This window comes from Aedes aegypti, chromosome 1, assembly GCF_002204515.2.
Source record: "Aedes aegypti strain LVP_AGWG chromosome 1, AaegL5.0 Primary Assembly, whole genome shotgun sequence".
Classification (NCBI taxonomy): Eukaryota; Metazoa; Arthropoda; class Insecta; order Diptera; family Culicidae; genus Aedes; species Aedes aegypti.
Genome location: NC_035107.1, coordinates 64,735,788 through 64,747,628, shown reverse-complemented (window position 1 = coordinate 64,747,628; position 11,841 = coordinate 64,735,788). Strand labels below are relative to the sequence as shown.

The 11,841-nt window shown below is 34.2% G+C and overlaps 1 protein-coding gene across 1 annotated transcript in view; it reads left to right on the top strand.

The window, feature by feature from the left end:
• Nucleotides 1-3,403: 3,403 nt before the first annotated feature.
• The window catches only part of LOC5578392, a 100,075-nt gene continuing 91,637 nt past the window's right edge, over nt 3,404-11,841 (top strand). Inside the window, exon 1 of the mRNA XM_021838338.1 lies at nt 3,404-3,594. Coding sequence (XP_021694030.1) covers nt 3,587-3,594 — 8 coding nt within the window. The 5' untranslated portion in view covers nt 3,404-3,586. The remainder of the gene's footprint in view (nt 3,595-11,841) is intronic.

Genomic DNA, 11,841 nt, shown 5'->3' with positions numbered 1-11,841 from the left:
GGAGCTCATCCTTCTGATATGATTACTCTTTACAAAACTACAATACGTTCTGTTTTGGAATATGGATGTTTTACTTTTGGTTCAGCTACTCAAACTTATTTTTCAAAACTTGAAAAAATCCTAATTCGTTGTTTAAGAATTTGTTTAAAATTAATGAATTCCACTCATACTAAATATGTTGAAGTTTTAGCTGGCGTAGTTCCACTTAAATTTCGTTATAATGAATTAAATTGTAAATTCCTAATTCAATGCTTTAGTAATAATCATCCAATAATTGGAATTTTGAAAGATATACGTGAAATAAACCCCACATGTAAATTGTTGAGCTCATTTAATTATACAATTACAGAAAATATTGTTCCATTTGTTTCCAATATGTTTTATGATTGTAACATAAATATCCACTCTTTCCATCCTTTGATTGATTTATCTTTACACATTGAATTGAAACAACTTCCAAATCATGTGCATCGTCATTTTTCAAATTTATTATTAGAGCGTAAATTTAATGGATTTGATAGAAAGCAAATATTTTATACAGATGGATCGCTCATTAATAATAATGCTGGTTTTGGTGTCTATCATGTAGACGTTACTCATTTTTTCAAATTGCAATCTCCTTGTTCCATTTTTATTGCCGAATTGATTGCTTTGTATTTTACATGTAACTTAATTAAAGAGTGCTCTCCAAATGTTTTCATTATATGTACTGATAGTATGAGTTGTATAAATGCTATTAAATCCATTAATTTTCATTATAAGACACACCATTTGTTATTATTGTTGAGAAGTTTGTTTATTTATATCGCATTAATATTGTAGATTCTAATTTATGTGACTGTGGCGAGTCTTATCAAGATATTGATCACATTATTTTTCATTGCAAGAATTATGTTTTACCTAGAAAGAAAATTCTTGATGATTGTCAAACATTAGGCCACTCTGTACCTTCATCCATTCGTGATATTATTGGCAGTAAATCTCTTTCTATGATGAAAATTATTTTTGAGTATTTAAATGAAATTTGTTATGTTGTATGATACCGCCTTTTTCAATTATCTTTTCAGAGTTCAAGAAATCTATCTCATCGTTTGTCCGTTGGCCACCACAGCTTATTGATGTTCTCCCTTCAAGATCTTGGCTCTGTTATGGATTATTAAAATCTGCTAAAAACACGAGTTTAAGGAAATGAGGCTTGCGGGGAAATTCCAAGGGAAATTCCGGGGAATTTCCAAGGGAATTTCCAAGGGAAATTCCGGGGAATTTCCAAGGGAAATTCCGGGAAATTTCCAAGGGAAATTCCGGGGAATTTCCAAGGGAAATTCCGGGGAATTTCCAAGGGAAATTCCGGGGAATTTCTAAGGGAAATTCCGGGGAATTTCCAAGGGAAATTTCGGGGAATTTCCAAGGAAAATTCAGGGGAATTTTCAAGGGAAATTCCGGACAATTTCCAAGGGAAATTCCGGAGAATTTCCAAGGGAAATTCAGGAGAATTTCCAAGGGAAGTTCCGGAGAATTTTCAAGGGAAAATCAGGAGAATTTCCAAGGGAAATTTGGGAGAATTACCAAGGGAAAATCCGGAGAATTTCCAAGGGAAATTCCGGAGAATTTCCAAGGGAAATTCCGGAGAATTTTTAAGGGAAATTCAGAAGCATTTCCATGGGAAATGCCATGGAAAATTCAGATGAATTGCCATGAAAAATGCTGTAGAATTTCTATATGAAATTCAGAATAATTTCAATGAGCGAATGGAAGGGATATTCAAGCGAATTTCCAAGGGAAATTGAAACGTATTTCCAAGGGAAATTCAGGATAATTTCCGACTGTATTTTTCTTCTTCTTCTTCTTCTTCTTCTTGTTCTTGTTTTTCCTGTGGTGCAAGCTATTCGTTTAACAACTTCTGTTTGTGACCCGATAACAACTCCATATATCGATGTGAAAAATTTATCATATAATTCTACATATGTAGTGCACAATCGATTAAATTTTCAGCTTCATCAGTTAACTAAAACTCGAGATTTGCTTTTGCAAAGTTTTGATGAAAATTGTTAGAGTGAGACAAAAGATAGGGAAAATAACACGGTCTACCGTATAACCTTGAAACAAACTGAACTAAGCACATCTTTTTACAATAATAAAAAATTGAAAAAAAAATACTTTTAACCAAAATTAGTTTTGTTCTTAAACCAACTTTTCAATATTGAAGAGAATGTCGCCTGTGACACCTTTAAATCTTAATAGTTTTAGCTCAAACTTTGAGGTTTGTCTTTTTATATGATCTTAATTTTAGAAGAGCACACGAACTTTTGGAATTGAGAACTTTTGAAAAATAAGCCGCACCCTAGTGCTTATGCCTGCCGGAGTCACACTGGTTAATTTGATTTAATTTTTATGAGCAGGCAGTACATGCTCTCGGTACTCTGTTCGGTCGATGGCTGGAATTCATTACTTTTTTTCAAACCGGTGTTGCCCGTTCGAGGCTTCGTCTGATAAGATTATAGCTAAATGACTCTTATGGCGGAGTCGTGAACGGGCTCGTGTATTGATCGCTACACACCGTGCGGTGATCTCATCGTTGTCCTAAAGCAGATTATCACAATCGCAAATTCCGCCAAAAATTGGTTCCGTCGGTCGGTTGTATTTACACCGAAAAGTTTTTAACGCTTTTCTTGGGGCGTGGGATTTGACAAATTATACCTCTCAAAACAAATCTTCGGTCGGCAAAACTTTTCGGACGTTCTGTTTATTTTACCAATTTTCCGCCGTCTGGCGAGCATCAACATCATCATGGCAGCAGTGTTCCAGCGTGATGCCGTACGTGTTAGGATTTCGCGCTAAATATTGGAATCAATTAGTAGTAAACAATAAAACTGGTCATGTTCGCATAGTCGACGTAACCACCAGCACTATCTTTGCTGGAAAAATGCGTTTTTATGCGACCAAACAGTAAGTTTGATTAACGAGTATATGTATGAACTGACGTAAGCACCAGATAACTATCATAGCAACCTGGTTTGTACGTCAAACTATCCGAACAAAAGCTTAACAAAACGTATGTTTGTTCGTCAATCCATGTCAATCCTTTTCCAGTTATTATTCAAACATTTTCGAACAATTAAGTGCTGTTCGCAAGTCCTACGAGTGTGTTATTAGGTAAAGAATACATTGCAAAAGAAAAAAAAATGTATTTTGATCATATTGACGCTTGCGTCAACTATGCGAACATGGACAGAACAGTGGGAAACTACGAGTGACTGGCCGCATGCATAGAATTCGCATTGTCGGATTTTTTCGCAGTCTCCAGTTGAGTTCTAGATCCGATCGTGATCCGCTTCCATCGCATTTACGTATAGATTGGTGATAGGTTTTGTACTGTAACTTACCCCGGCGCAATCTGTAGTTGCCTTTAGTTCCGATCGTCAAGTCGCGCCGGCCGGTTGGCTTTGTTTTGTAAACAGAGCGTGAACACGTGGCGGTGATTCAGTTTCGGAGAGATCGACGACAGATTAATTAACCGCGCGGCTACAACAAGTGTGTACCTACAAGTGATTACGTGTGTGGGACGGTTTATGGTGCCGACGAAGCAATGGAAGTGTAAGTGGAGTGCTGAGTGGTAATAGGAGGCATGGAGACTTGTATGTAATGAGCAAACTGTATTCCAACTTTTATGTTTAGGGTTTGAACGTGATTTCAATATAAATGGTGAAACCACTTTCATTCAATACCAGTTAGCTCGAAACGTGTGGTACTGACCATTTCATTTAATAATTATCAGACGTAAATGAGCCCATTTATAGAAATCCATCCATTCTGGTCACTAATTGGTCACTCGTAGTAGATGGAAAAGAAGCTGACGAAGATTCTTAGTTTATGAGGTTAAGATAATTTGTTCTTACAAGATTATATCATAGCAGCAAGCTACATACGCTTTCCATGTTAGCAATCACGGTAGTCGACACGTTTTCTCCAATACTCGGAAGTGCTTCCCTTAAGGCGAAGTAGGCCGTCATTGAAATTCGTTCGCGTCGTTGATGATTGTTGCTAATTCATCTCACGATTTCGAATCAAAGAAAATGCGTTGGTTTTGCACTGACACACCTGAAAAAGTATCAGCATACTTTATGCATGTTAGCGCGTACAGTGATACTTTTTCAAGTCAATATAAACTATCATGGCTGAGTTTTATCGCTTTGAAATGCCAGCAGAAAAATCATCATTGTTGCCAAAACTAATGACGGGCTACTTAGCCTTAATAGTTCAAAACACGAGCGATCAAACGAATGTCGGAAAGAAAAATGTCAATTGAATGCCTCTGATCACGATCGCGTCGCTAAGAAATGTTGCGGTTTTGTTTATTTCTATCATTTTTCGTAATAGGCGCTGTATGTGTGTCACATTCAACATAACAAGATCAAACTATTCATATGTCCGAACTCTATGTAAAACTTATGATTTATTCAAATGTCATCGTGTCAGACGACATTCAATCAGGCTTGGGAACTGTGATCACAATTTGCCACAGTTCATCGATTCTGCCAGTCAACCAAAACACAAAGCAGCAGCGTTGCGCTGCCAACGGTTCACACACTGCTTGACTGTTTTTGTCTCTCCACTATGACCGTTTTCGGGCAGCCATCTCGAGGTGAATGATTGAAAAAATGTTAAATAATTCAATCGCTAATATGTCGCTTGTGTTTTCAACTAATTGAAATCTATTAGCGCTAACAGCAAGAGCACAATCATTCCGTTGCGATACATATAAACAAGTACAATTTCATGCTGCCTTTATCGAGCAAAAATGCAAAACCCCGAAAACCGGAAAAATCGTGTCACCACTGGGCTCGGGTCATTTCGCATTCGGGTTTGAAAAAACGTTGCGAAGAAGAAGATTACAGTTTTTAAAAGCCATGACATTTTTTTTTTTTTTTTTTTGAACGGTCATGGTTTGCTTTGGATTTTGATGGTCGTGTAGAAAAATGCGAATGTCGAGGTGGTAAATGTTTGCTACAGTACATTTCCCATCCCTGCATTCAATTGACTTTTTTATGTGTTTCTCGATGTTCATTCTACCGCTCGTGCTGTGTGTGAGAGGTGACGGTAGCGGATGAGTGTAGAGAAATTCTATGACTGTTGGAAGCGAACGGGAAGTGGGAGTGGGCTTCGTAGCCGTGCGGTTAGTGTCACCGAGGCATTTAGCCGCATCGTGCTACGGAGTGTGGGTTCGATTCCCGCTTCAGGCTGAAAAACTTTTCGAAAGAAATGTTTTCCGACTGTGCCACTGGGCGTTGCATGCTAGTCCGTTGTCTAGTGTGGTGCTTCCTTCAAAGGGCAAATAGCTCACTGAAAGCATTAACGTGTAGTGTCTTTTTAACGAACGTTGCGAAAAATGTCGAATGTTTACAGCACTGAATCGGATGCAATCGAAATTTTCACATTGAAAACTATTGGGAATAATTTATACATTACCTGACAATCCTAGATTAAAAATCAGATCTCATTCTTCCTTTTGTTGTTTTTTTATTTGTTTTAAAGTTCTCTAAAACAAAAACTCGTGTGCTTTTCTGAATTCAAATCACATTAAAAGAGAAACCTCAAAGCTCGAGTCAAAAATATTAAGATTTAGAGGTGAAGGTGGATTTAAAAGTTATTAAATATGACATTCAGTGAAGTCTTCATAACTTAGTTATTTCCAAACCAATTTACAAGTTTTTAGCATCATTCTAAAACACTAAATTTACGAAAAGTTTGTAGTACATCAAATTTGTCTAAAATCAAAACTAGTCTTGATTAAAAGTAGTTTTCTCTCAATATTCTTTGTTTAACATAACTTTTTTAAATCGTGTATACGACACATTTAATTTAAAAATGTTTTGACCTAATTATTTAACAAAAACTGCTGAACACATAATTTTTCAATAAAAAAGGCAATAAAATTCTTCGCACTTTTTAATTTTTTTTCGCCGGAAATTACATTTTTACCATTAAGCTGAAGTTTATAAAGCATCTGAAGGTTAAACAAACGGGAATACCGAAATTTCGGTTTTTCTTGTCTCTTTTCTACAATGTTGACAATGTCAAACAACTGAATGCAGGAAAACAAGTACGACGGTGAGCCTCATTGACTCATGTACCGAAATTTTCTAACAAATTCAATTTTAGTGCTAAAATCATCTCTAAAATAAAATAATTGTGGAATCCCATTTCGGGGTGAAATTGATCACTTGTCAATGCGATTATTATTAGTTTTTTAAACATCTCTACATACTGAGTTTGAGCTCTCTGAATCCAAATATTCTTAACAATACAATATTAATAGGAATAATGAATTACAGTCGACTCTCCACAACTCGATGTTCTATAACTCGATATACTCTATAAGTCGATGGATTTTTCGGTCCCTTCAACTTTCCACATATCGTGCTCTCCATAAGTCGAAATTTCTATAACTCGATATCTCCACTCAGTGGCGCGGGAAGTGGGTAGGACAGGTAGGACATGTACTACGCACAAAAACACCTGAGTAGGTCAGTCAAAGGATTGTCCTACCCACGATTCAACAAAAAAAACTTCAGTGCAAAGAAAAAATAACAACACAAATTCACAGAATGTTTGCTGTTCAACCATTTGTTATCTAAAAATATATGAGGAAATTAGAACAACCTCACTGGTTGCCTTTACAAGCTTTTTGGTCTGTTTTTGTCAAATTTGTTTAATAAAATTGTCATAAAAAGGATATACATATTTTTCGATATGAATGATAACAAAACTTGATTCAATGAAAGATACAAACGACAGGATTTGTAGTACCGTAAAACGGGGTAACTTTGATAGTTTTTTCGAAGAAAACTTTAATATTTATGCATGCTGTTTTAAAGAATTACAATTTATATTTTTAAAACAAGTACTGGCATCCTAGCTATCGATTGCAGTTGATAGATTGCCAAAAGATTTATTCTGAATGGATATATAATTTTCCATATAATCGAAAGTCGGTTTTTTGCTTTGGGGTAACTTTGATAATGGAGTATGAATCGAACAAAATTGAATGAATAACGAACATTTGTAGGGCATTGCATACCTCTAGGCGTTTAACGTTATATGGAAATTTCTGACTTGGTTTACAAAAATGGTCCCAGTTTGTAAAAATGCTTTTCGCTAAGACATTTGTGACTGTATTCAAGTTCTATGATAACTAGGCTGTCAAAGATAAGTGGCCAACTATTCAAAACTACATAAAATAGTGATCGTGGAACAGATTGTTTGTAAGCGTTTCGAAAATGCTAAAATTGTGTCAATTTTTAAAATCCGTATAAAAAGCCTCAAATGTTCTCGATTCAAATGAAAAAAGCTCTTACATGAAGAGTCATACTAATATTCTTCAGTTTTGCATTCGTTTTGCTTAACCGATTAACAGAAATAATGATATTTCGTTTAGTATGTGGTGGGTTACGCACTATCAAAGTTACCCGCATTATCAAAGATACCCCATTTTACGGTAGGTTTATTTACAGAGACTTGGTCTCTATTTCTAAGCAAGTTTCTTAAAAGTTTGTATTTTTAATTTTTTTAGTCAAAAAAGCATTTTTTTTCCTTATTCTGCTTGTATTGGGTCCTGATGCATAATTGTACAAGCTCCAAATGAACTTTAAGAGAATATAATGGGTTCAAGAGCCTCTTCAAGAAATTTTCCTTAGATTCTTCGAGGAAAAGCTTCAGGAATTATCATAGTGATTTTATTTGAAATACTTTCTCCTACAGGGTTTTTTTTAAAGAAATTCTTGCAAATGTTTTTCTACCAATTCTCCCATTAACTCTTCCAGCGATACTTTAAAGGATGCTTAGACGTATTTCTACTAAATTCGCTCCAAAAATCTTTGAAAAATCCAAAGCTACTACTTTCAGGAATTTCCTCATTTAAAATTTGTTTTCCAAACTATCTTAGAATTTCCTCCAGATATTTTTCACAACTCCTTAAACCAAATTTTCCAGTTGTTACTCATAGAGATTTTTAAAAAACTTCTACAAAATTTCTTCCGAGGATATTCACAAAGGTTTATTCCAGAGTGTTCAGATAAAATAGCTTAAGAGTTTTTTTGACAATTTCTTCAAATGTTTATGTTGATTCCATCAAGAATCCATCCTCCCATAAATCCAAAATTCCTTGAGGGATTCTTCGGACAAATCTATTGTTTCAAGGGATTTTTTCAGCATTTCATCCAAGTATGACTCCTGCAGTTTTACATAACATTACTTAAAAAGTATCTCAAAAAATTCTCATGCAATCTTCAAAAATTTATCACCACCAGTTTATACTACAGTTTTTTTTACAGTAAATGCTCCGATCATTCCGACACAAATTTTATAGAGATTTTTTCCAATGTTTTTTGAAAAATTTCTTCAGAAATTATGCGGAATACAATCCAGAAATTCGATTGATTATTTTAGTTATCTTTGCAAATTATCAAGGATTTTTTTTAAAAACTTCCTCAAAAGAGCGACTTTAAAATTTACCCCAGTTTTATTAACGGGTACTCTTGAATTTTCTTTGGAAATACCTTACGGATTTATTTTTGAGAAAAAATTCTTGGCATTTCCCTGGAGACATTCCTGGAAGAATTTCGGATTTTCTTTTTACTTGAGACATATTTGAGAAAATCTCAACGAACATCTTGAGAATCTCTGTAAAAATCTTAGAAGGAAACTTTGGATCAATTGCTGAAGGTATCTTTAGAGAAATCCCTCGTTAAAATCTTTTTATTTTGTCTTTGTTTTTTTTTTATAAATCCTGATAGACAATTTTAAAGAAAATGCCTAGAATTTTCTGGAGAAATTGTTGATTGAATTTTAGAGGATTTTTTGGCCGGGAGCCTTAGAAAATGTCCCAGGGAAAAATTTCTCAAAAAATTTTTGACGGAATTCAGATGGTTTCAGAAACAATCTTTGAAGGAATTCCATTTCTGTGGTTTTCCTTGGGAAAATTCAGGTTGAATTTGAGGTATCCTTAAAAAGTCTTGAAGAAATTCCTTTGGAAATAATCACTAAATGAACTCCTTTAGAAATTTCTATCTGAACATTTGGGCAAACACTTGAATAAATTTCTGATGATATTCCTGGAGAGCCCCTAAATATAGTAACTTTCAATTTCTAGTCCAGGGTTAAAAATGCACAAAATATTTGAGAACCTTTGTCCTACCCATGGTTTTGAACGTGGCCGCGCCTCTGTCTCCACTAGTCGATGTCACGTGAATGGAAAATTTCTCTCTATAGCTCGATATCAATTTCAAAATATTTTTTATTTGGGGAAACGTGATCTAACTCTTGTTTGGAAATGAAAAAATACTTGCAAGTTGTAATACAAGTTGAAAAACATGAAAATAAAAAAAAATATTGTCGGTCAAAATAATGTGATTTTTTGAGCATTTCGAAAAAAGTTTTTAAATAAAAGTTTGTAGAGTACAATCAACAAAATAATATTACTTTCTTACAGAGGTGATCATTTATGAATTAGAAACACAGAAATTTGTTCCTTCGATTTTGTGATTTTTTGTTTCGGTACATTCTATAACTCGATAATTCTATAAGTCGATGGTCCCTTGAATATCGAGTTATGGAGAGGCGACTGTATTATTTTGCAAGAACGACCCGGAAAACGCCTAAAAGTAGGCAATTTACAAAGGAATTTCCTTATGTCTTCCAGGAATTCAATTATTTCAACCAAATGAGCTAATTGGTACAAGTTTTGATGATAACATCAGGTTTGAGGATATATGTTCAGTATCCTCACGAACTTTGAGGTTGATACCACGTTCAAATCCTTGTCTAGAACTAGGAGTTTATGGATGCTTCTCAAAACCATACCGCACATGACTCTGAAATTTTACATTATTTTCATAAAAATGAACATTCTTCAACGCAAAAAACTTCACAACATACAATTGGACAATGATTACAGCAATCAAAGTTCATTCACTGAAGGTTACATTGCTATTTGTGCACCATCAGCAAGAAATAAAATCATGTGACACGGTGATCATTTTTACCCGAATTTACGGTACACAGTTTCTACTTAAAATTACCGTTTAACTAGGAAAAAGAGCTGAAATATAAGGTATTATTCACTAAATATTATTGTTTTCCAGTACTTTTTTTTTGTTAATAATTAAGTCAAAACATTTTTTGTTATTAAATGTGTTGTATACACAATTTCAAAACAACTAAATTCGCTTCAAAAACATATGAAAAGATTCGAAATCGGTTGAGTATTCATTAAGATATGGTCAAAAAAAAGTTGAATTTTTCAGTAAAACGAAAAATTGGTAGAAAACTACTTTAGGACTATTTTTTAACAAATTGGATTTTCTGCAAACATTTAAATATAGTTTTAAAAAGAAAAAGTGCTAAAAAGTTAATTTCTTTTAGAATATAAGAAAGTTATGGGGACTTCACTGAATGTCATATTATATAGCTTGAAACTTCACCTTCAAGTCACTTGCGCCACTTGTCAATCTTAATATTTTTGGCTCAACCTGTGAGTTTTTTTTTCCACTCACATGAATTCAGAAAAGTACACGAAATTTTGGTTTTGAGAACTTTCGAAAAATAAGGAAAAATAAGCCGCACCCTACTTTTTGGAGACCTGGTTTCTATTTCAATTCCAATCTCTAAAAAGTCTCTATCCTATTGATGTCTCCATAAAGCTCTGGAATAATTTTAGGGACTCTCACAGGAATCTCGTCAGAAATGCTACTAGAGATTCACCTACCAATTGTCTCAGACATATTTTCAGCGATTTTTCAAAGGATGCTCAGAGGAATTTTTCAGAATATGCTCCAGGAAATCCTTGAGTATTCCAACGCAACTACTACGATTTGTTTTTTGAAGAACTGTCCAAGGATTTCCATCAGATATTTTTCCACTAATCTTCGACCGAATTCCTAGCTGTTACTTCAGAAGATCCTAAGTCCTACAAAGAGTCCTACTGGATTTTTGCAGAGAAAATTCAAAAAGATTAATCCTAGAGTTTTTTTTAGAAATCAATTAATAGATTTGTTTCAAGAAATCCCGCAAGAATTTCTCCGCCTATTCATATAGATTCCTTCGAGAGTTATTCCAGGTTTTCCTCAATAAATTCGACCTGACATTCATCATCAGGTCTCTCAGTTTTTTTTATAGAAATTTTCTCAATTCAAACAGTGTTTTTTTTTCTACTGTCCAATAGAAACTGACTGCAAGTCAGAAATTCCTTCAACTAGTGATTTATCAAGGAACTCGTCGTAAATAATTCTTAGCATTTTCCTCGAAATTTTTTTTTGAAGAACTCCTAAAAGAACGCCTTGAGGAAATCTTTGAACTATCTCAAACAATAACTAGAAGCATTCCTGAAGTACTCTTATGAGAAATCTCTGGAGGTATTCCTGATGAATTCCTTAGTGAACTTCTAGTTGAAGTGTTTGAAGAATCCTGAAAGGCAGTTTTATAGAACTAAGAAACAAAAAAAAAATATGGAGGTATCTCTGGCGAAATTATTGGTTGAATTTTGAAGTTATAAACAGTTATTTTTTGGAAAATGTCTCAAAAACTTTTGGAGGAATTCCTGATGGTCCCCTGAAAAACCGTTTAGAACCGTTAGAAAAACAAATGGAGCAATCCTATATGACATTTCTGAATGAATCAATGAATGGTTTCTTGAAAATATCTACAATCTTGTATATGCATAAAATGTTCAGAGTACATTATGACGAGTTTTTGATTTTTTTTTGCAGAATTGTAGAATTCCAGCAAAATATATGATGGAGTTTCTGTGCGATGAAACATTTGGTCAGTTTAGTGTACTTTAGTCAA